Source organism: Sinocyclocheilus rhinocerous, unplaced genomic scaffold (genome assembly GCF_001515625.1).
Source record: "Sinocyclocheilus rhinocerous isolate Xijiao unplaced genomic scaffold, SAMN03320098_v1.1 scaffold135, whole genome shotgun sequence".
NCBI classification, from domain to species: Eukaryota; Metazoa; Chordata; class Actinopteri; order Cypriniformes; family Cyprinidae; genus Sinocyclocheilus; species Sinocyclocheilus rhinocerous.
The window spans coordinates 157,673-182,337 of NW_015632028.1; the positions used below are offsets into that span (position 1 = coordinate 157,673).

The 24,665-nt window shown below is 38.2% G+C and overlaps 1 protein-coding gene across 1 annotated transcript in view; it reads left to right on the forward strand.

The window, feature by feature from the left end:
• LOC107742045 (protein BANP-like) overlaps nt 1-24,665 on the forward strand; it is a 54,561-nt gene that overhangs the window by 23,193 nt on the left and 6,703 nt on the right. Inside the window, 7 exon segments of the mRNA XM_016554896.1 lie at nt 518-687; nt 689-764; nt 1,443-1,604; nt 5,835-5,962; nt 8,609-8,680; nt 10,062-10,112; nt 23,474-23,614. Of these exon segments, the coding sequence (XP_016410382.1) occupies nt 518-687; nt 689-764; nt 1,443-1,604; nt 5,835-5,962; nt 8,609-8,680; nt 10,062-10,112; nt 23,474-23,614 (800 nt within the window).

The following is a 24,665-nucleotide window of genomic DNA, read 5'->3' on the forward strand; positions in this document are numbered from 1 at the left end:
TTTTTTTTCTTTCATATGTGCTTATATGGGCTCCTTATATCATTTGGTTCTTTGGTGTCCTTTTGGAGTATCCTTTTGGAGTTTTGGAGTTATTTTGGAGTCCTTTTTTGGAAAGACATCTACATTTATCCTGAGAAAAGCTTGCAGAAAATACAGATTTTTGAGAATCGCCCTTCAAACGTTTGGTTTACTTTGCTGGATATAGCAAATGATGACAAAATAACCATTTGAAACAAGATAAATGGTCTATTCTTAATTTCATGAAGTGTGCGATTAATCGCGATTAATCACAGCAAAAGGATGTGATTAGTCTGATTAAAATTTTTTATGTATTGACAGCCCTAATATATATATATATATATATATATATAAATTTTGGGATTTGTAAGTAACACTAGTTTTCTGTCAGACAGCTTCATAGTTACATAACTCTAATAAATTACTTATGAACATGGGAAAACTGTGTACATTTGGAAAAACATTTTTGTAATTAGTGTTTATTTTCCTCCTTCTATAGAGGACTATCCGGCAGGAACGTGGCTGGGTGATGAGAACAACCCTGAGATGCGCGTGCGCTCTCCGGTATCTCCAGCGGACATGCTGCACATCAGCACCAACTGTCGCACGGCAGAGAAAATGGCCCTGACGCTGCTGGACTACCTGTTCCACCGCGAGGTGCAGGCCGTCTCCAACCTCCAACCTCTCCGGACAGGGGAAGCACGGCAAGAAACAGCTGGACCCGCTCATGATCTACGGCATCCGATGTAAGTCTGAACAATACCTCCAGAAGAACAAAATAAGTGTGATTTACAATATGGTAATCGCAGTTCTTGTGATTCCTTGACGGTTAATGATTATTTATGTTTTTGTACGAGCAGCCAGTTAGTAACTACATTGGTTTAAGTGCCTTACGTACTGTACGTTGTAATCTATATGTATTCTGAAGACTATTTGTTCCAAGCCTCTCTGTGACAGATCAGATTTTTGACTGTATCAGTTCAGTTTATATGAGTCAGTTTAATTAATCTCAGTTCTGTCCTGTCTAATTTAAATCATTCAAGTAGCTCAGCTGCGGTTCTGCCTCATCCGGCATCAGACTTATTTTCTCCACATGAGCTAATTAGAAGTGCTTATAACCGCTCCTGTCATTCACAACAACTCGCGTCACGTCATTATGTAGGTCAATTCGTGCAACAAACCATAAGTAAACATCGAGGGATGAGCTGGTGTGGATAATTATAAATACGAGGAATGTTACATGCAGTTTTGCACGAACAAACACCAATTGACAGTCGCTAACATGAATGAACTCAACTCAGTGAGTGCAAAGAGTTTATTTGCTTGCAGCATAAATCTATGACTAAATATTATGTCAGTGTTTGCTCCCTTATTTCCTGACTCATTTTATTATGCTTGCAATGTCTCTGTCCATATGTAACCAGGTCACCTGTTCCACAAGTTCACCATTACCGAGTCCGACTGGTACCGCATCAAGCAGAGCATCGACTCCAAGTGTCGCACCGCTTGGCGCCGGAAGCAGCGAGGACAGAGTTTGGCGGTTAAGAGTTTCTCACGACGAACCCCTGCCTCGCAGAGCAGCCCAGGTACGAACCCCTACGTCCTTTCCTGCCAATTTTGTCTCTTGCCAAACTTACGAGCCCTGTTTCTCTTTGATTTTGATGCTAAGTGTCTAGGCCGCAGCTGGTTTGTGTTCAATTGAACATAAACATATGCTGCAAGTGAGTGTATGAGAGAGAACTAGCTATGAACTAGCTATGTACATAACCTCACATCCATTCGCGCAAATGTCATGTGTACGTTGCACACAAGTGTTTATTCACACACATATGTTTGTGTGTGCGAGAGATACTCTGTGACTGATGTTCGTAATCTAACAGCTGGTTTTAATCTCAGGACAACGCCTCACGTCCTGTCCCTTCCTCTCAGAGATCCACGGGCCTTCACCTTTGACCCGTTTCGGACTTACCCAAATGTCCTGTATTTGGTCCGTCACAATGGTCCATACACTTACGATTGCTTCACCTCCTTTGATTGTCCATGTCCAGCTGGAATAGGCCTCCCTGCGTGGTAGAACTATTGGCTTATGAACAAGCCACCTGGTGCTCAGCCTTCCTTCAAACCAGAGCGAGAAGAACATGTGGTCTGTTGCTAATGCAACAACAAAGTGTTTCCATCCGAGAACAAAAATATCTTATTTTTGATGAGTAGGCATGGAGAAAATAAGCCGCACACTCTGCCATAGCTTGCAAAATTCTGTATATATTTGCAAATTTACAGCTTTAAAGTAGAGGTCTGCATTCCCGCAGCTCTCCCGCGGGACCTGACCAGATTTCTTGCGATGCGGAATTAAATTCCCGAATAAAACGCGGTAGCGGTCGGTAACTCTGGTGTAATTTGAACGGGAGCGGGCGGTCTAACAATATCTCGTTCCCGACGTCCTTTCATAACAACATATCTGTCCTTTATTCTTATTGACCACCGGTACAGCCTGCACTCAGGACTGTTCCCTTTCAGTCGGTCACTCTCGACGTCACGTCGGATGACCGACGAATAAAGCTGATGTGATTTTTATCTGTTAAAATACTTTAAAGGCAGGGTAGGTAATTTGGTTCAAAAACCTTTTTTGTTATGCTGGATGAAAGTCTCTTCACATCCCAATATAGCAATCACTAAGTTAAGATGTCTAAATTTCTTTATATCGTCTGTGGAAGGCGTAGGACTATAAAATGTTCATCCAATCATATTCCTCAGTCCGAGGACTACGATAGGCTGTTCTACCTGCCTGTCAACATATGTATTTGCATACCTCCGCGCATCCTGTTCACGCAGACATGATACGTCATCAGCGCGTTCCATTACGCTATTCCAGACCGAGTGAGAATGGAAGGCGTTATTATTGTAATATTATGCACTTTGTACTGTAATGTTTTCTCACCGTTGAATGAGACGTGAGGTAATCTGACAACATTTGCATTCAATCCTCCACCAACGCCGTCTCTCATCGTGTCTCTGGTTAGCCGCTGATCTGTCTGTGCGGTCATGTGTTTTGGAGTCGTGGCTTTAGAGAGTGATTTGCAGGGAGGGTGGGATCTTATGCTTTCAAAGCTAGCTTGCTATTGCTAGCCTCTCCAAAATCGCTTACCCTACCTGAATCTGAAATAAATACTTTACATTTAAGAAGCTACAAAGACGAAGCAACATTTCATCTTTGTTTGCACACTTTACAATACCAAACTATACAATACCAAGTGCATGTGCGTTAACTGCTAGAACATGACATTTTAAAAACTTCTCCATATTTAATAAGTAGCAACGGTTTGGTCAAATGACCATATTCTTTTACATATGTTGCCATATTATATTCATTCACTTTTAAACCATGGATCCATGAAATTTTGAATATTTAATAATTAGGGCTGGAAAAATCGAGAAATGATTCAGCATCGATTTTGAGATTTTCCGAATGCATCGCGATTCTTTCGATTCTGAGCTTAGTTTTGAACAGCAGAAGGCACTGCATGCTTTAGAAACAGCCGTACTCTGCTTGTTTCCAAATCCTTACACACACTTGAACCTAAAATAATCATTCATAAAATTCGAAAAGGTTGAAGCGAATTACAAGGGTGTTCACAGTGGGCTGTGTTTACATTAATCTCGCGTCATAAAAGCATTCTGAGGTGAGGTGAATTTACATGACTCAGCCGAATGCACAAAGCACTCTTTAGCACTCTTCTTCATGAGCATTTGAGTGTGCGGATAAAAACTAGATTAGAGCGCCATCTGCTGTTAAAATCTAAGCTTAGAATCGATTCCAGAGGAATCGCGATGCATTCTGAAAATCGATTTATCATCCCAGCCCTATTAATAATCAAAATGAGACTTTTGTTTTTTGCTAACATGGTTGATAACTGCAAGAATATGTATCTAAATATTTTATGCTTACTAATGGGAAATGTTTCGATAAAATGACAGTCTACGTTTGTTTGCAGACCTTTCATAACCATGCGAAGTGCATGTTTGTTTAACGTTAGAACAAGAATTCAAATTTGGTAGATGACCACATTTGTTGGCATATGTTATCATGTTTTAAGCATGTGCACTAACCACTAGGCCATGGATCTGAAAATAGTCTTCGTTTGAATAAGCAGTGATGTTTAGGTCAAATAGCCATTTTCGTTTGCAAACATATATTTTAAGCATGTGCACTAGCTTCTAAAAAACAAGGACTCAACAAAAACAAACTACTTTCTTTCACACAGTTTACATTACAATGTTTTGATTGTCATTGTAGAATTATCAAAGCAGTTTTATTTAAAAAAATAAGTTTTGTTTTTTTAACATTACCATACCATGTTTGTTAGCATGTGTGCTAACTGCCAGACCACAAAACCAACAAAATTCAGCATGTTTAATAAGATGCAACATTTTTAATAAAGTCACCATCTTCAGACACATTATCATAGCTGTTTTTGATTGTCATTGTAGAATTATCAGGACTCTTTTATTTAACAACATTTGCTAAGATTAACATATCATGCTTGTTAACGTGTGCTAACTGCCAAAAAATATTCAGTATATTTAATAAACTACAGCATTTTTGACAAGCAATCAGCTTCAGACACACAAGCATGTTTTTGATAGTTGTTGTAGAATTATCAATAGTTTTATTTAAAACTTTTGTTAACTTTGCCATACCATGTTTGTTAGCATGTATGCTAACTGTCAGGCCACAAAAAAAAATTCAGTATTGGATAATAAGTTGCAGCATTTTCATCAAACAACCATCTTCAGGCACATTATCATGCCGTGTTTTTAATTGTCCAACATAGTTGTTTTTGTTTTACATGGGCATTGCTAAACCGATAGCAGCTAAGAAGCGAAAACTAGCAAGCTGAAGGACAAATTGCTCCGGAGGTCTTTCAGATGCATAAAACTGAATCCGGTTTACTTTTCATCCGCAACCTTGGGAAGACCCAACGTAGTCTCAGATCACTTTGCGTCTGGGAAAACTAATAGTACGGCGTTGTCACATTTGGTGCTTTTTCCTCCAAGAAATGTTAGCCTGCTAATATGCCCTTCACTATGATTTAAAATCACTCTAACTTTGTAAATGAATACCCGCTAGGGCTGTGCGATTAATCGAAATCGAATCGAAATCGCGATTTGAGACGTTGCGACGCAACGTTTTTCCAGAGACAACTGGACGACCTTTCATCAGAAATGCGGTGAGTGTGTGTTTTAAGTGTCTGGGCTGTTGTAGCATGTGGGTAATTCTCGTTGTTTAGACTGAGGGGTTGGGTTTACGTATGGTTTTAGGGCACGAGTGCGTTCGGGCTGCTGGATCGAGAGCCCTTGTTGTGTATTTTGAGATCGTTTACACTCTATAAACACGCTGTAATCTGGCAGATGCACTGGATCCTGTCCAGCAGCAGTCGGAAGGGATTTTCCTCAAGTTCAGGGTGTGTGTATGCGAACTTTTCCACTTCTCTCCGCCTGTGAGAACCTTGTTTATCGTACATTCTCTTCTACATTTGTTTGGGTTTGCGCACGTTCACATTCGTACAAATATCTCAGACTATGTGACCTGTGGCTGTGTTTCGTCTGATTACACCGAAATCATGATGGAGGACAGACTGTGGTCTCTCTCTTTATCTCTTGTTTTGCTTAAGTGTGTGTGTTTGGCAGTTACAGTGGAGCATCTTCTGTTATTGAAAGCAGTTGTTTGACACGGTTTGACCCAGTCTTCCTAGTTTCTTTTTTGACCCACATAGTTGGATTGTGTTATGAACTTGTTTATGTGTGTCCTCGAACAGATGGAGTCTCGGCCGCAGAGACGTCAGCTATCGAGACCTCTACCCAGCAGGCCTTGCACTACGCGCTGGCTGGAGCCACACAACAAGTCCAGATCCACCGTATTGGAGAAGACGGGCAGGTGCAAGTTGTGAGTATCGTCATATCATCGTCATCATCCAAAAGGCCAACCCACACAAATAATTGACGATGGGCCGTTGAATTATTAGAAAATAATGACAGATAGATAGACGAACCGCTTGACGTCATGGGCGCATCACCACCTCGGGTGTGCATTATTTTCTAATAATAGTCTGGAGTTAGAACACCTCAAGACATTGTTCAGATGTTGTATTTCAAGACATTCGTCCGTTTTTTGTCCTTAAAATGCTTTTGTGTGTAGGATTCATTTCTCACGCATCTCATCCAACGTTTGTGCTCCAACAACAGCGTCGTTGTTACCTCGCTAGTGAGAAATGACATGTTCCTTCTGATCTATCTATCTGTCTATCTATCTATCTATCTATCTATCTATCATCTATTGTTTTATGATTCCATCTATCTATCTATCTATCTATCTATCTATCATCTATTGTTTTATGATTCCATCTATCTATCTATCTATCTATCTATCTATCTATTGTTTTATGATTCCATCTATCTATCCATCTATCCATCTATCTATTTATCGTTCCATCTGTTTGAACTAATATTCGCCAAAAATTTTACTTTTGTAAAAGTTAACCCAAAGCTAAAGTTTAGCTAAAATTCTACTACTAATAAAAGTAAAATAATAAATATTTATGAATTACAATTAAAAGTACAGTGTAAAGTACATGACTCTGTTCGTAATAATTATATTATTTTGTTATTTTATAATAATAATTTAAATGCCTTTACAATGTGAGCACAAATTAAGATGTTCTTGGCCCTAAAAAAGGTTCAGTACCCTGTAAATGAGTTGAGGGTGGGCTCTTTTGACTTAGACCAGTGTGCAGACAGCTAGCAATGCCATAGCAACCACCCAGAACACCCTAGCAACCATGTAGTCCCACCTTGGTAACCACTGCCAAGGTGGCAACAAATCTGGCACAGACAACCACCACTTTTTTCACCAAATGTAAATATCTGGCTTAAATTAATGCATTTGCAAGACCACACATCTCGTACCGTAATGCATACATACCCATTCATCTCAAATCTGTCTCAGCTGCGCAGGCAAACACATAAACACACTCAAACATCTCCTGATCTCTGTAAGAAGGTCTCGCTCTCCAGAACTCCGTTTGAGTGCTGGTGCTCAGAGGAAAGGCTGATCCCATAAAGCGTTTTAATGCAGCTTTAGCAGCAGAGTTTCCGCTGTGCCCCATCATGCACTCTCTTTTGAGGACCTAAACATGATCTCTGACTCTCACAGCTGCATGAGGTCACCTCCACCCCGACACACCATCCGAAATATCATCTGCATACTGTTGTGTCAGCACAATCAAAACCCTGAATACACAATGAACAATCAAGAGAGTTAAATCTGCGGAGGAGTTCTTGGCATCAGTGGACTCGGAAACGGATCTGTCATCTGTTGTTTGTGTAACATCTCCCTGAACCGAACCGTAATAGACAACAACTCAATGGTCAGCTTTTGTCAAGCCCTTTGGCTCCGGCAAATGTATTTTTATCGCACATAATCGATAAATTTAGCCTGTCAGATACGGCAAAAAATGACATGCTCTTTTTAGGTTTTGAATGATCGCTTGTGTAGCTTTTGTTATAAACTTTCCTAAATTAGACTTGTTTTTTTTTCATGAGAGTTTTGGGAAAGCAGTGGAGGAAAAATCTGATTAACAAAACCAATAATATCAAATGTTTAGGAACACGTCACATTATTTGTGGAAAAATGTGTTATTTCTATACCACAGTACTGAACTACCAAGAAACATGAGACTGAAAAGTCTTCCAAGGTTAACCATGATACATTTGGCGTGTTATAATAATTAAATACAGTAAACACTTTACTGAAAGATGCCTTTGAAAGACGCCAATGTAATGCATCATTACATTGTAATTATTGGTCAATTTGGTGTTTTAGTTTCAAATGGTTGACAAGTCAAAATACCAAAATTCACTTAATTAGTGATTTAACTTTGAAATAGAATTTTTTTTTTTTGTGGAAACCATGATATGCTACCATTCAAACGTTTGGTGTAAGTTTTTATTTATTTATTTTTTTTAAAGAAAGAAATGAAATGAATACTTTTATACGTCTTTGAACATTCCTGAAAAATAACATGTGTCATTGTTTCCACAGAAATATGAAGCAGCACAACTGTTTTCAAAATTGATAATCTGAAATGTTTCTTGAGCGGCGAATTAGAATGATTTCTGATAGATCATGTGACACTGAAGACTGGAGTAATGATGCTGAAAATTCAGCTTTGCATCACAGGAATAAATTACATTTTTAAATATATTCACAGAGAAACGTTATTTTAAATTGCAATAATATTTTACAATATTACTGTTTTTACTGTATTTTTATAAATAAATGCATCTTTGGAGAGCATGACTTTCAAAAACATTCAAAATCTTAATTATTCCAAACTTTTGACTGCTAATGTATATATATATTTTGTCTGTTTATGACTTTTTGTCTTGCTATGGCTAATTTCATAGCTAGCATTTTATGTATCCTAAATACACACGGTTAAATAATATTGGCACGCTTTAAATTGTCAAACATAATTATTTGACAACAGCTTGATTGGAAATGACATTCATTTGGATGTTTTTTCGTTCCCAGATACCGCAGGGACACCTCCACATTGCTCAGGTGCCACAGGGCGAACAGGTGCAGATCACGCAGGACAGCGAGGTGAGCATCATTTCCTTTAGATTTCTTGTTCCTTCAGTCTCTCATTCTTCTTCTTCCTCTGAGGCTCTCCATCCCCTCATTTGTGTTTCCCATATAAAGGTCTCAAAGACACAGGCCATCAAACCTCACCACCTATCCATAATTATTCCTGACCTACCAGTTTTACTATGATCTTTGGCAGAGATATTTCTCTAAAGCACTATTTATAAGGCTCTTGAGTACTCCGAGTCCTAGATTTAAAGGGTTAGTTCAGTCAAAAATGAAAATTAGGCTGCGTTTCACTCACCGATCAAAGACAATTTTTAATATAACTCCGACTGGATTCGTCTGAAAGAAGAAAGTCATATACACCTAGGATGACTTGAGGGTGAGTAATTTATGGGCTAATTTTCATTTTGGGTGAACTAACCCTTTAAGCAGGATTATGTAAAGGTATCCGCATATATGTAATCATTATTTTGATCAAATCCAGCCATTATCTTGGAAGGAAGAGAAATGAGGGAGGAGAAGAGAATAAAAAATGCTGGTTTATAAAAAAAATTGATGATGGCCGTAGACTTTCAGTGCTCATTTTTTGGGTAAATTCTCAGTAATATTGTTTGTTTTTAAGTCCAGAGCTTAGCAACAGCGTGCCACTTCATCTAGCCTCCACTCACAAAGACTGTCTTTGTAATATATTTGGCACGCCTCATCAAAACCATTTATCTGGAAGAGTTTGTAAAGGAAATGAGCCATTGTAAGATAATTTCCCTTTATCTAGATATTTGTCAGGTGTGTGTGTGTGTGTGTGTTTTACAGTCAGATGGAGAACATGATTAAAAGTTTGTTGTGGTGCAGCAGTTTTTTCCCTGATGAATTAATTGAATATACATTCCACAGATTGTCTCAAAAATTTGACATGTTCATATTAATTGTTAGATAAAATTGGAAAGTCAAGACCTCTGAGATGGGAGAGGCCAAAATGACCATTTAAAGAATGAGGTTACAAACATTTAATGCTACTTTAATTTTATGCTAGATGATCCATATTTAATAGTTATTGCAACAAAAACTTTGAAAAAAATTGTACATCTAAGGCACCGTTGACAACACATTTTTGCATTCCACTGCTTTGCATTTCCATTGTTTTTCTTTGTAAACGTGCATTTTTTTTACCATTACACATTACACAATGTTATAAAAACATCACGCTCAAGTTCAAACTTTAAAAAAAAAAAATTGTCTAGAGACTTTGCTTTTTTCCCCATTCCACCACTTTTTTTAAACACAGAAATCCCTGTCTGCATGAAAGTGCTCTGATGCATTAAAAAAGAAATGTGTACTTCATTCATGGAAACTGGCAACTGCTGAAATTTGAAATTATGTCTTTCCTGTCTTGCAGGGCAACCTACAGATCCACCAAGTACATGTTGGGCAAGATGGCCAGGTAAATGTAGGTACCCTTTTACATTTATTGGTCCGTGTCCATGTGACAGTGTCTTTGTGTGTCCTCTCTCATTTTTTTGCTTGTTCTGAGAATATGATGTTTAGGACAGCGTGCACTTCCTGTTTCTCAGCTCACATCAAAGAGGAACTCTAGATCAGACAGGGCTGAAAAGCAATAGAGGCCTGTGTGGAAATTCAACTCCTTTTACACGAACAACACACATTCAAAATTTTGGATCATTATCTTCTTTACTACACCACCTTATGTTGAGAGACAGGTGCGTCCGTGTGTCCGTGAGGTGCACAACCGATCAGTACTACATAGCAACCACTCAGAACATCTTAGCCAATGTTATTTTAGTATCATGGAGAACTATTATAGAGTTATTCATATCTTTGATTATTTTATGTTTTCCATTTTCATTTTAATTTTGTCTTGTTTTTGTCATTCTTATTATTTATTGTTTAAATAAGTCTACTTTTTATACATTTTATTTAATTTTTATTTTTAGTCATTTTAGTAAATTAAACTAAATAAAAATTTGAAAAATTGCCAACTGGCTGAAATAAAATAAATCAAAGGTTTTTTTTTAAATTTTATTTCAGTAAATGTTTCTTTTTTCAAGTAACATTTTTTATGTTGTTAGTTAAATATAATACTTAGCAACCATATAACAACATTTAGCATTGAAGTGGAACATACACTGCAGGGCACTTTTTCCTCTGAAAATGAAAATCTAGATTGTACTTTGCCATTAAGGCAGCTTTTGCTGTTTTATCAGCACTTGTTTTTTCTAGCCTGTTTCCCATTTTTTTTTATTTTTTTTATTTCAGTAAATGTTTCTTTTTTCAAGTAACATTTTTTATGTTGTTAGTTAAATATAATACTTAGCAACCATATAACAACATTTAGCATTGAAGTGGAACATACACTGCAGGGCACTTTTTCCTCTGAAAATGAAAATCTAGATTGTACTTTGCCATTAAGGCAGCTTTTGCTGTTTTATCAGCACTTGTTTTTTCTAGCCTGTTTCCCAGTTCCAGCTTTTTACACATGCTCACACACCCATAACATACTCCATTATAATGATAGTTTTCATCTGTACAGTAGCATTGAGTAAATGTTTGCATTTTTAAAAAAATATTCCTGGCATGTCTCCCAGATGATTGTAGATATGAGGGGGTATTTAGTCCCCAGTGCCAAAGTTTGCACATATACGAAATACGTGTTTCCTGAAATCTTTAACTGGCTAATATGCATTAGACAATGTCTATCTATGCTTTCACATAAAATCGAAATAGGAAGAGGAAAGAGAGCAAAAGAAGATGTCATTAGCCCTGAGACAGCGTTCAGATGATTTCCCTGGACCTCTTCCACATCTCTGCATCAGGTTTTTTTTTTGTCCCTTCCAAGGATTTCTACACTCTGGTCCCTCCTCCTCTTCCTCCATCTCCTCTCTTTTCATCTCCACGTGCTGTGGTTCATCTGTCTTCGACTCATCTCCGTCCTGTAAACAGCTGGAGGCCTGTCCTCCACTCAGCCTCAGGTCGGCTATAAATGCTTCAGAAACACTTCATATTAGGCTTGCCGCGATAGACGGTGCTGACGGTGATACCGGTGTTAAGCCGCAACACCGGTTACGTCACTTGCCCACCGCGTCACCGACCCCCACCGTCGTTTAGATTTTTTATAGTAATAAACGAAATGCAAAAGTGCCTGTTTGGCAATATTTAGGATTTTGAAAAGCTTGTTGACTTTTGCCGTTTATCTAAGGTGATTTTGGAAGTTTTTTTTAACTATTTAAAAGCGAAGGAAAGCGAGGAAAAGAGGGAAAATTAAAACGAACAATTGCTTTACTCTGAATTGCCGCTATTTGAAAGTGAAAGTAAAATGGGCACACCGCTTTTACAAGATATTTAAAAGCGAGGAAAAGAGGGAACGCCTCGCCCCCCTCCCCCCCCCGGTGCTACCGGTATTACCCGTGTTGTCACACGTCGATTAACCGGTGGGAAAATTTCCTCACCATCACAACCCTACTTCATATCAGAGTGTTTACACAGTAATGGAAATTCTGTCAGTATTTACCCTCTTTCCAAGCTCATTTGTTTTTCTTTCTTCCATAAAACAGAAATTTAGAAGAATGTCCTGTTCACTCTTTTCCATACAAATACAACAAATGTTAAATTAATCTTTCACGTTTGTTGTTTACTCACCCTGAGGTCGTTCCAAACTCATATGATTTACTTTCTTCTATGGAAGACAAAAAGAGGACTTTTATAAACAAGTTTGTCATATAGACAACATTTTATGGTGTTCTTCTATTCTAATTGGGGCTTGAAAGATGCAGCCTGTACTGACCTTGTCTTTAAAATAGTGTAAAGTTCCTTCTTTGCCTGGTTAGGCAGGGTATCTTAATTGCATTAGAGTTTTTACATCCCCATCTGCCCACCATGTTATCTCTGCCGTCAAGGAGAAGAGCCCATGATTTACATGCTGTCGGTCTATAGCAGTGTGCCATAACATTTAGCCCCCTTCCACCATGTAAAACAAACATGCACATAGCCAGCACATGAAAGACTTCCATTAGAGAAAGTGAAGGAGTGTTAACAGTGTGTTAAATCAGTCGACGACCTCTTTGTGTGCTCTTATCTGATGCCTCCTCTCCTGCCCTCTGATCTGACCCCCACAACTACAGAGGTCCTGACCGAAAGATAAGGGAAGAACGTGAAAAGAGGGTGAGAAGACTGAAGTCTGAGGACATTTTGTTTTTGGTTGGTACAATTGGTTAGTTCCACATTGTGCTCACAAATTCTTCAGACCAGACGTTGCAGATGTTTATTACCGAAACCTCTCAGGCCTTGTGTTTTCTATGAACAAGAGTTCTTTATTTACTTCTCTTTTCACAATGGGATGGTGCACAGCTGTGTACCCAGTTGGAGATCTGTACGGTGCTGCAGTCACTTCCTTGATCAGTTTTGAGGTAGGTAGGAAGAATGGAAGTAGGAAGGGGGAGATTTGGCTCCTATTGGTAAGTCCAGGTGCATAAGTTGATGTTCGGATTGAATTATGCGGGAGCTTTCTGCAAGCAGAATGGATATGTGAACAGCTCTGCAGAAGTGTATTTGTATCTCAGTAGCTTGTGAGCCCAGAGGTTGTTTGCAGCCACGTACCACCTATTTTGACAAGAAAGGTAAAGTGGGTGATATTTAGGACACTTGTTACTATACATCCACAGACATGCTGCAGTGAGCATGTAAGAAAAAGAATATACAGTATATGAAATAACCCCCATACATGAAATCACCCCGTAGCAGATCTATACAGGTGGAGCTGGGGAAGGTGGAGGGTTTCTGAAGTGCGTTGCAACTGCTACAGCAAGCACTAGCCAAGTATTTGAATTTTGAGCAGCAAGCTCATTGGCTGCTGATGCGAAAAGAAACCAATCAGCTGCGCCACATGAATAATGATGTCATTATGTCAGATTGAGTTAGAACCTATCGGCCTGCGCCATCTAGAGTTTCATTACAGAACTTTGTATTTACAGAATCAATGAATACTCTTTATAAGAGAAAGTGGCCATGAGTTATAATTTTAATAGTTTTCGACATGAAATGCACATAAATAGTAATTAAACTGTCTAGTTTGGGCCCTGTGTTTTGAAATGCATATTGTAAATACCCAACAATAGCAGCTTGGTACCTTGAAACAACTTTGAAACAGTTTTGTTTCCCTGCAAACTTAAGAAAATGTACCATTAGCAGCACTCAGTGGAAGTCCTGCCCCAAACTCAGACCATTGGTTGAGTCTGAAGTTGGCATGCTGGGCCGCTCAAACAAACAGCGCAGTGTTTAGAAAGTAACCTGCTGCATTTACATAGTAAGCTTTTTGGCACTATCTGCACATCTGAAATTGTGCACTACAAATTCAGACTGCACCAGAACCAGACCCAATAAAGTCTTATTCTAAGCCTGCTTATTCAAACAAATGTAAAAAGAGAGGAAAGACTACTGTGATCTGTTCCTAATCGGCGTTTATTGAATTTGGGCAAGACAAAAATTTGCTCAGGAGTTTGAATATCATTCACAAGCTACATCTGTGTATTCAATTGATGTAACTTTTTCCCTCTGTAAATGTGTATATTTATATTGGTATGTATGCAGTTATGCCCATTTGCGATCCAGAACTTCAAGTTTCCTCTATCTCAGTATTGAAACCAGATGTGTGCAGAGCTCGCATCCATTAAGTACCTGCTGTATGATCTAAATTCTCCAGGATTTAACTTGCAGTCCAGTTGTTGTCGCAACCTTGAGGCTTTAGTCCCAATTCAAGCTCCTAAATGAATTTACCCTTTTTACCTCCATTGGAACATGAATTTTACTCAAGTTATAAAACAAAGTATGCTAAATAAAATGGTCCAAGGCTTTTTGCGATCCAAGTGATCGTTGTGTCATAATGGGGGGGATTATATTTCACAGCATTGTTGATGCTCTTTCCTGTCTTGGGTCGTGATAGCGGAGTTCTGGAAGCTGATGTGGTCATGGCAGTGATACAGAGGTCTTCTCATAAATATTCACAAGAAAATCCCTTGGTAGTCTAATGGAGAGAAGTTCTTCATGACTTGTTGCATATGTTGTAGTCAGTGGACGCTGTTAAATACACCAATCACTAGGCCTTGGCGATAAAACGGTATCGATATTTATTGACGGTACACCTTCTTCGATAATGATATAAAAATGTTCGATATAGGCCTGTGCTATGAGTGACGCAGACCGCACACACAAACGCGAACATGAGTGCTGTGCCTGCCTGTGATGAGGAGATTGTGAATAAAAAAAAATGAATATTAGTCGAATTTAAAATAAACATTTGCATTTGAATGCAAAAATAGTACAATTGAATGTTAGGTGTGCGTCAGGGAGCGTTATCAGTGGAGCACGAGATGCGGTGATGATGATGTAAGTGACGTTTTTGCGCGCTGCTGCTGCGTTATTCATTCAAAATATTAGAAAAATGTATTAGCTCATGTATTAGACACTGAAAACAATAGTCGATTACACGACAGAAAAAAAAAACATGATTTTATCATTCAAATTACCGTCATTTTAACATTGCATTTAAAACATTTTAAATAAGTTAAAATAAAACGTTTGAAAAATAATACATTATTTTTAAAAGTTTATCTGGGCGGAAACGACATTTTTACCTCAGACCTCACATGCGTTTTCTTCGTGTCAGTTGCGGCGAGTTCAAGTGCTACACGCACGCACAGAGTTTTTATTTTCTTACCATCTTTTGGGGGTTTCTTGCTTTTAGACTAGTCGACTAGTCGGATACACAAAAAAAAAATGTTGTTTGTCTCAATAAATTGAGTTACTTTAAAAATACAGTGGTGACATTTTTTTCTATTGCTCTTTGTTTTAAAAAAGGTTATAAAAAATGAAAATAATTATCAATACCGAACGATATGAAACATTATATCGTTGATAATTTTTTTAGCTATATCGCCCAGCCCTACCAGGAGGCCACGCGAGAGTACCAAACAAAGTCAGATGACCCAACTCTATAAACAGTTTTTTGAATGTAGCATTAACAATTTTTGACAAACAAAAAACACATCGTTACTCATGTTAATCTCCTAAAGCAACTTAAAAGTGCAGTGCAAGTGCAGCTAAAAAAAGGATCCTGACTGCTTGACAATCTTTGACCTGAAACTGAACAGGTGACCTTTAAAAATAATCAACACTAGCTTAAGTCTTACCAATGCTTACAAAAAAAATAAAAAATAAGTTTAGCAATAACACTGCTCTAAAACTTTTAAGAATAAAAAATGAAAATAATTATCAATACCGAACGATATGAAACATTATATCGTTGATAATTTTTTTAGCTATATCGCCCAGCCCTACCAATCACATTGCTTGACAGTCCTCATTAACACTTGCAGCGCAACGGATCGTCTTCGTGAGAATCTCACTTCTTGTTTTACCGCCAGTTGGATTCACTTAAAACATCTGATGAACAAGATGCAGTAAAATCATCAAGTCTTCATAATTTATGTTGCTCTGAGATGCTTTCCATTGGAAACATTGAAAACGTGGAGGAAAAACATGAGGTTTGAAGGCGGGACTGGACTGTGAGGTTGTTTCAAGGTCATGCAGATATTTTACAAGTTTACAACACGTGGAGTGATACGCCATAGCCTGTCAAATCAGCAGTATATTTAGAAACATAATGAAGACAACATGAAGAAAAGACTTGACATTTTGACCCTAACACTGAGGCTTTATTTCTTTGTTCCCAAGGACAAGTGTTGCAGCTCAGCTTATCTGCGTGTTGATAAATTTGTTGTAAAATAGAGTTATTATTTATGTCATTCTGTCTTCTCTTTGAATCATGAGTCTTATTGATGCATGTCTGTTGTATGAATTGTACAGGGTCTGTTTAATCCCTTTCCTTGGATATGCTGTAAAAGATGAGTTTGGCTACAGGTGTAGTATCTCAGTCTTCCACAGGGGTCATATTTAAGGTTGTTGTTAGCGATTTGAGCATTAGGATGTCAAGATAATTCATCTATAAGATATTATGTTCTTTTTTCCCTTTAATTCAGCCTGAAGGTTTAATTTGGTTTAATTTGCTCGTCCACCAATTCGGTCATGGAAGTCATACTTGTACAATGTGTTACGATGAGGCTCAGTTTGAACCGCCAATTTGAACTATTAGTAAAAGGAGAGACTGTAAAACTGTAGCTTATTTCCTAGCCTTCCTTGATGCCTTCGTTTGAACATCCTTCTTTCTGAGCGTGTTTCTTATTGTCCAAGCATCCTTTGTTTCTTCTAAGCGTTCTTTCTTCTGAGCATCGTTCCTTTTGAGCTTCCTTCTAAACTTCCTCACCTTCCTTCCTTTCAAGCTTCCTTTCGTACTTTCTTTCCTATACCTTCTTTTTTCGTAAGGATCTTTTCTGCCAAATACTATTATTAAGTCAGATCACTGTCCAGAACCGATGGTCAAATGTTACAAATAAAAAATGTGATCAACATTTGTGATGACTAAGCTAAACCCTGCATTGCTTTAACATTACTAAGAGCATAACACGTGTGGAGGTCTAGATTGGCCACAACCAGCGACCATGTGATTTTCAAACGAAGCACATGGAATAACATTATGACCATTTCATGATGACGGAGCTAAACCTTGTATTGCTTCAACATTAGTGATGTCATGCGACGTTTAATTATTTGGAACTGAATCTCCACTAGAAATTATATCTGCTTCCAGGCACAAGGCAATGTAAAATTTGTGTGGCTACAGTACTGTTGATGGTGGCTGCCCTCCAAATTAGAATGTTAATGTTTTAAAGAATGAAATAAAAAGACAGTTTGGGGTTTAAGACGATATTAGTGATGGCACCACCCTTACAAGCCTAGCTTATAAGTCAAGTCAAGTCAAGTCAAGTTTATTTGTACAGCGCTTTTCACGATACAGATCATTGCAACCAGCTTGTTTGTGTGGAGACTTTTTTGTAAAAAAAACTCATCAAACAGGAATTAGCTGTTGAGCTCAAATGTCCGAAGATGTCCTCATTAGATAATGTTTGTTGTCTGGGTGAAACAGATTTTGGATACAAATTTAGACCCATCCGTATTGTATAACTGTTTTTTATTCTGAAGTTCATCTGTCTGTTTGTGGTAGGTTTTACAGCAGATGCAGCAGAAGTGACTCTCAGATGGTTTAAGGAGTTCACTTAGTTTGTCCAACGTCCTGTTGGCCCTCTTTCTTTCTCTCTGTCTGTCTCTCTCTCTCTCTCTCAGAACAGTTAGGCCGTTACATCTGTCCTGGCTTAGGTCTGGCCCACTCCAGATGCACAAGTTATTGGACTCATGTGGAAATTGGGCGGAAGTGTTTACCTTTCCAGAGAGACTTTTTTCCGTCATACTGACAACTCTTGAGGGTATGAGAGAACTGTACATGTTGCTGAGAGACCGACCTCTTTCACAACACCGTTTATTGAACTGTGCAAAAAACCCCCAAAAAACTATCAATTTCTTCTTCCAAAATTGTTTGGGACCTGCATAACGAATCGTGTAGAAGCGTCCAGATTTCATCAAGCTTATTAGTCGAGCTTAAGCGATTTAAGGGGAATTCATGGTTTTGAATGTCTTTATCGTTTGTAGCTAGTTGATAATCGTATGCACTGAAGACGACACTGGAGCGGCAATAATGAAAAATGGAGTTTGGGAGGAACAACGTGTTTGCACAGTTTGTTATTATGCTTCAACAAGGCCCCAAACTAAATGTTTTTTGCATTAAGCTGCTGTTGTTTTGTTCCTCGTTGTCTTTGCTCCAGTTCCTCAATGTGTTTGCTGTCCTACTCTGTTGCTGAAAGCATTACTACATAAGAGAAAGATTTATTCGGGGTCCTTTTTTTTCCCTGTTTGCTTTTAGTCCCATCGACCCCAGCTGACAGTGCTCCGACAAATTTTAAACCCTTTGTTTGGCAGCTCGCCTGTATAGAGATAGCAGATTTGAAGTTTGGCTGTTTTCGAGAGAAACCCGGCTGGGCACAAGGGTAGGTTAGCTCATGGAGACCCTTGAGAAAAGGGAACGATCCATTTCAGTTTCAAATGCCTTTCAATGTGAATTCAGTCCAGCCATGAGCGAGAAGGCAAACAGCTGGCTTGATTATTTACTCTGTTTCCTCTGAGAGTTTGATTTACTCGCTAATGACAAACAGAAAACAGATAACTAATGTCTCAAACGAGCCCTTTCATATCTGTCAAAGTCAGCAGACCTAATTCGAACACACCGTTCCATGACATATCATGACTGCTTTAGCTCTGGATTTCACCTTTTTCTGGCCAAGATTGGTGACACATGAGCCTCGTAACAATTCGACAAGACCTGTAGCAACTTTTGGACGACTTCAAGAGCCAAAGAATGCGTCTCCAATGTAATGCGTGTTTTGATTTAGCTTTACTTTATTTGATTGTTTTGGAACCACGTTCCCATGCTCTCCCGATCGGCGGTGGAGTGGAGAGTCGTCTTGAGAACAGTTGCGAGGCTGGAAGTCATTTTTTGAAGTCGGGTTTTCATTGCTATGCGATCACAGGCGTTCTCCCAGCATCATAAAACTCTCATTGTGTTAAGTCACACAGCTGAGCATACAAACAAAGCTCACAGTTTTAAAATTCCTGTTGTTGACGCCGTGTTTGCTTTGACAAGTATTATTCAACGGATAGATCCCCAAAACGTACTCTTTAATGCGGAAAAAGTTCATTTCCTTCTTTTATGAGGCCTGACGGATGGTTTCAAAATGTCATATGGATGCTCAGTGAGCGGTGCACTTTATTTAGATTGTTTTCATGATTGTCTGCATGAAAAAGTGTCCCAAGTGTTTAAGTCGGTGCCTCCTGTGTGTGTCTTTGCAGTTTTCTGGTTCAGATAAATGATGGAATGAGAAATGGGAAAATGTAAAAAGACGTCCCTCGGCTGTGAATTACTCTTGTTCCCAATAACTTCAGATGTTTGTGTGTGCATATCTCTGTGCTTGTGCATGTGTTTGTGTTTAAGACCTGCTGGGCCATCCTTCAGTTGTTCTCATGCTATTCTTTGTTTACCAGAGTAAATGGGTCAGTGACACACAAGTGTTGATGGTAAAGAAAATGGTTTAATGGGGTTTTGAAAAACTTTCATACAATTTTTCAACCAAAATGTAAATGTAATGCCTGTCGTTTGGTGTAGCCATCAAGTAAAAAATAATAACATATTTTCCTTATACCTTTAACGCAAGTGAGTGTACACAATCATTATTTTTATGATTATTTTTTAAGTAATTTTTAAAAATAGCATTTATTCACAAATATCATTAGGTTTTTGTGGAGCCGCACCACATGACATTTTACTAACTTAACCTTGTCATAACGAAATTATCTGTTATTTTAAGAGACTTATTGACAAAGTTATGAGGGTCTGCAGGGGTCCTCTCTATGATATAATTTCCTTTTTTTTTTTTTGGTTTGGTTCAGTTTTGGATTATTTTAGTTTAGTTTTAGTTTAGTCCTTTTTTTTGCTTTGATTGGTTTTGGTTTGCTTTGGTTTGTTTTTGTTTGTTTTGTATATATATATTTTTTCCTTTGGTTTTGTTTGATTTGGTCTGGTCTAGTTTTGTTTGGTTTGTTTTGTTTTTTTGGTTCATTTTTGTTTTTATGCATGTTAATCACACCACATGACTTTTCAAGATATTTTTTCTTTTTCCTTTTTTTTTTTTTTTTTTAAAAGAGGCTTTTTTCTTCATTATGATAGCAGGATGCCCATCTCAAAATGTTCAAAACAAGTCATTGTATGTATGAATTGCATTTTTGAATAATGTTTCATCCCATTTAAACCAACCCAACATCGTACACTAATTGTTACCCCATGATTTGACTGGCAGCATAATTTTCCATTCGAAAAAAGTCGTTGTGATGAAACTGGCATCTTTTCTGCATGCCGTTGGAGACATGGTGGGCATTACATGGGTTCTGTACGACCTCTAAGCATGCCACTGACTTGTGACTTCAAAGTCATCGTCTGCACTTGAATCCGGGGTGGGGGCAGAGGCGAACTGGATCTGAAATTAGGGTTATTGTGGGATTTTTGTTTAGTGCAGCAGATTTTCTTTTTCCTAATTGGGAGTGCATGGCAGTTCTGTTCCCACTCGAGGAGACTCGGATTTAATTGTTTATGCCCACACTGGTGCGGAGAGGTGTCACCACATGGAGTCGCCGAAGAGCTATAATGATTAACGATTAGTGTTTAGTCTGAAGTTCACGTTTCATTTCAATTCTATCCCACATGGCCATTTTTGAATGAACGCCATGCATGTGGAAATGGTCAACTGTTGCAGTCGAGAAATTACTGACTCACAGTTCAGGTTGAAGACTAGCGTCAGTAATTGAAGAGAAGCCGGTGGATCCAAAACCATTGTGACCACATCAGAGCGCCTTTAGTGGTCAGATGATGTGTAATCAGTGATGAGTTCGGGCTTGCTTTGTGGCAATCGAACACAATGTGCGAGAGTATGCGATCATGCATGAACATGCAAGTGATTTTGGTTTTATGTGCCTGTTTTGCGATGAGTTGGCATGGGATGGAGATGTGTTTGTGAGAGCTCAGCTGGAGACTAGGCCTTCCACGGGGCTGTTATGATGAGCGCTTGGATGTGTCACACATGCACAATCAGTTTCACGTGCATAAGGAAATGCAGTAAATCCCTGGCTTGATTTGGATTCGGTTTGCAACACCACTTGAAATTTCAGACTTGACAATCAAGCAAGTGCATTCAAGCTGTCAGTTTTGTATTATATCGCATAGTTTTGCAACTTTTAATCCTGAAACAGCAAGTAGACAGTTGCTTAATGGCTTGCAAGAAACAAAATGCATTCTGACAATCCTGATTGGCCTGTTACTATGAGAATAGAAAACATTTCCTCCCTTGGGCTACGTCTGAATTGCTGAACTATCATAGTGTGTTGAGTTCGATGAAGAACCAACCTCTTGACTTCTTGATTTTTTCCCTTAACTAATCATACAGCTTCAGCTCCAGCTGCTTTATGGGATAGCAAAGTGTCCCAAAGTTGCGCACTTCAGAATCTCAGCAGATGTTGAACGTCATCCAGATGTTGTTCGCCTACTGTAGATTGTAAATCTACTATTGTAAATACTTAGTACTGGACTTTCTACTCATTTGACAATGTTTGCTTACTGTATGCAATGTTGGACTTTTGAACTTCCTTATAATGTGAAAACAAACAAGACGAGCTGAAAAACAGGTGCACATTACTGGGGTTTGTGACAGGCAGTTAGTTGCATAAGCTATAGAATGAGTGGAAACATTAGCAGATTAAATTGTAAACTGTGAGAATTTTAATTTTGTTTAAACAGTGAGGTGATGGATATGCTAATGAAAGTTAGAAAGGAACAATCAGTATGGATTGAAAGGAAGAAAGCTGTAATAGTTTTCATGCCCATGGATGTGAATCATTTCCATATTAAAATCAAATTATCATCAGAATCTCTTGAGGAAAATGTGATCCTAGCAGCAGTGTTGTAGAATACTTAGTAGAAAACTAGAAAACACAAAAAGATTATTGCGTTTTTGTGTTGTTTTTTTTCTACAATCAAAAAGTTCTGTGAAATGTTTCAAAATTTTGTAGCTATTAATATAACTAGATTTGAAAAACAGATCTGAGATCTGAAGTGTAATTTTCTGGCCTAGAAATAAGTAAGTAACTAACCAACTAACTAAATATAATTAAGAAACGTCATGGAAATTTCTAAATGAACTAGAGTTTTTTTTTTTTTTTCTTGTTTATTGTAAAGTTATGTGTGATGTATGTGTGATCGTTGTGTTGTGCCAGATAAATGCAAACACTTTCATGTCTTTGCCTACTTTTTTGTTAGTAGCCTGTATTGTAGCTATTAGCAAACTACAGTTTTGTTTTCTCCAGTTATAACTAACTTGTAGTTTGGATGTGAACAGTTTTAAAAACACTGTCCAGCCAAAAAAGTCTTTATTTTTGTAGAAGGATTTCAAAATCCATCCATATTTATAACATAAATCTGGACAAAATATTCATAATTAGTGTTATTTTAGTATTATTTATTATCATTATATATTATTATAATATTTATGAATATTACATATTTATGAATTTACTTTTATTTTAATACTTTTAATTTTTTATTTCTTTACAGCTTGCTTGCTGTTTTTATTTGCTTTTATTTTTAAGTTTTAGTCATTTTAGTACTTCAACTTATTCATTTCAGTTAGTTGGCAAGGCAACATTTCTGATTTCTTTTTTTTTTAGTTTATGTTTCTCATCTAATGCTTCATTTCAACTTTTTTTCTATTACCGAAAATTATTTTTAACAGTTTTAATTTTAGTTTTAGTTAACAATAGCGACACTGATGCACATCTCTCAAGATAAAAGAAAATCAGTTCAAAAGTAACCGCATACCCAGAAAGCTTGGTGGCATGACATTTAAACTCTATTTAGCCGATTGTGATTTGGAACTCATCTGGTTGTTTTGATTCTTCATATGAAGAATATTTGTGCTGGTAATTTAAGAGCAGCTTGCAGTGCATTTTAGTGTCTGACTCAGTCACACCGCTCACATGTAAGACAGCATTAGTCACTGAAATTAGTCACATCGTCGCTTAGGAATGATTCTTACTAAAAATATGTAGCCATGTTGGGAAATTTAGCAGTTGTGTTGTGTCTAGAGCACTTTCCCACAGATAAATAAGCAGTCGGAATAGTTGGACCTAGTTGTTTCCCAAAATGTTAGCATAGTGCTAATATTTCTCATTTTTCTGTCTATTTCCTAGGTTCTAAGAGGACCACAGCTCATCGCAGTGGCGTCGACCGACGGGACGGGCGGGGTTGACGCATCTCCTCTCCAGGGTAACGATATTCAGGTGCAATACGTCCAGCTGGGAACGGTGACCGACCACACCGGCGCAGTACAAGTGAGATAAGCCAAAAACACACTCACACACACAAACACAGCGTCAACATTATCTGTGATGTACAGCCGTTTTATTTCAGGGAGGAATGTTTTCTGTCTCAAAACGACCACCACTGTCGCACAGGTGTGCGATGAATGCACCAATCTGGTCTGTGGTGAGCAGCAATTCTGCGCCATCGCCGCTGGGTGGCGTAGTGACCAATATGTGCGATCAAACTCGGTCTCTCACCATGTGTTCTTTCTAGAAATCATAGGCAGTGATCTTAACCTGCTCTCCGCCTCACTTTCGGCTAATGAGCAACCCAGATCAGTTTGTTTTTCCTCCGAATAATAAATTGCCTTTAGTTGTCCTTTTCCTCCCTGTCTAGTTTCTCATTTTTATCCCTCTTTTCCATCTCATGCTCTACATCAAGTTCTCAACATGCTCAAACGCTCCTTGATGTGTGTTTTCACTCTAATCACTTCCCCATGATGCCGTTACGGCGTTTCGGAGCCGCGATATGGCGTGCACGCATATTCAAACACATTTAGAGGTTTGACAGTCATTACAGGTCACCACATTTCCCCAGCTGCACTCGCGTGTTTGATTCATGTGAGGCTTCAAGCTAGGGTTGAGGAGCACAGGCACAATTTGACTTGCATATTTCACATCTGCTTTTACGTTTCTGTCTTTAGAGAAGAAGAAACTTCTTTTAATCTGAAGCAAAGAGCAATCAGGGTTAAATCTCTTGAGCGAAATTAGTGGGTCAAACTTTGGTTGGCAAAGATTTTGTGGCAAGATATAAAAACTATGATAATAAAATGATTTAAATTAAAGGAATAATAGATCACCCAAAAATAAAAGTTAGTTGTAGATGAGTTTGTTTCTTCATCAGAACAGATTTGTAGAAATGTAGCTTTCCATCAGTTGCTCACCAGTGGATCCTCTGCAGTGAATGGGTGCCGTCAGAATGAGAGTCCAAACAGCTGATAAAAACATCACAATAATCCACAAGTAATTCACACCACTCCAGTCCATCAGTTAATGTCTTATGAAGCCAAAAGCTGCGTGT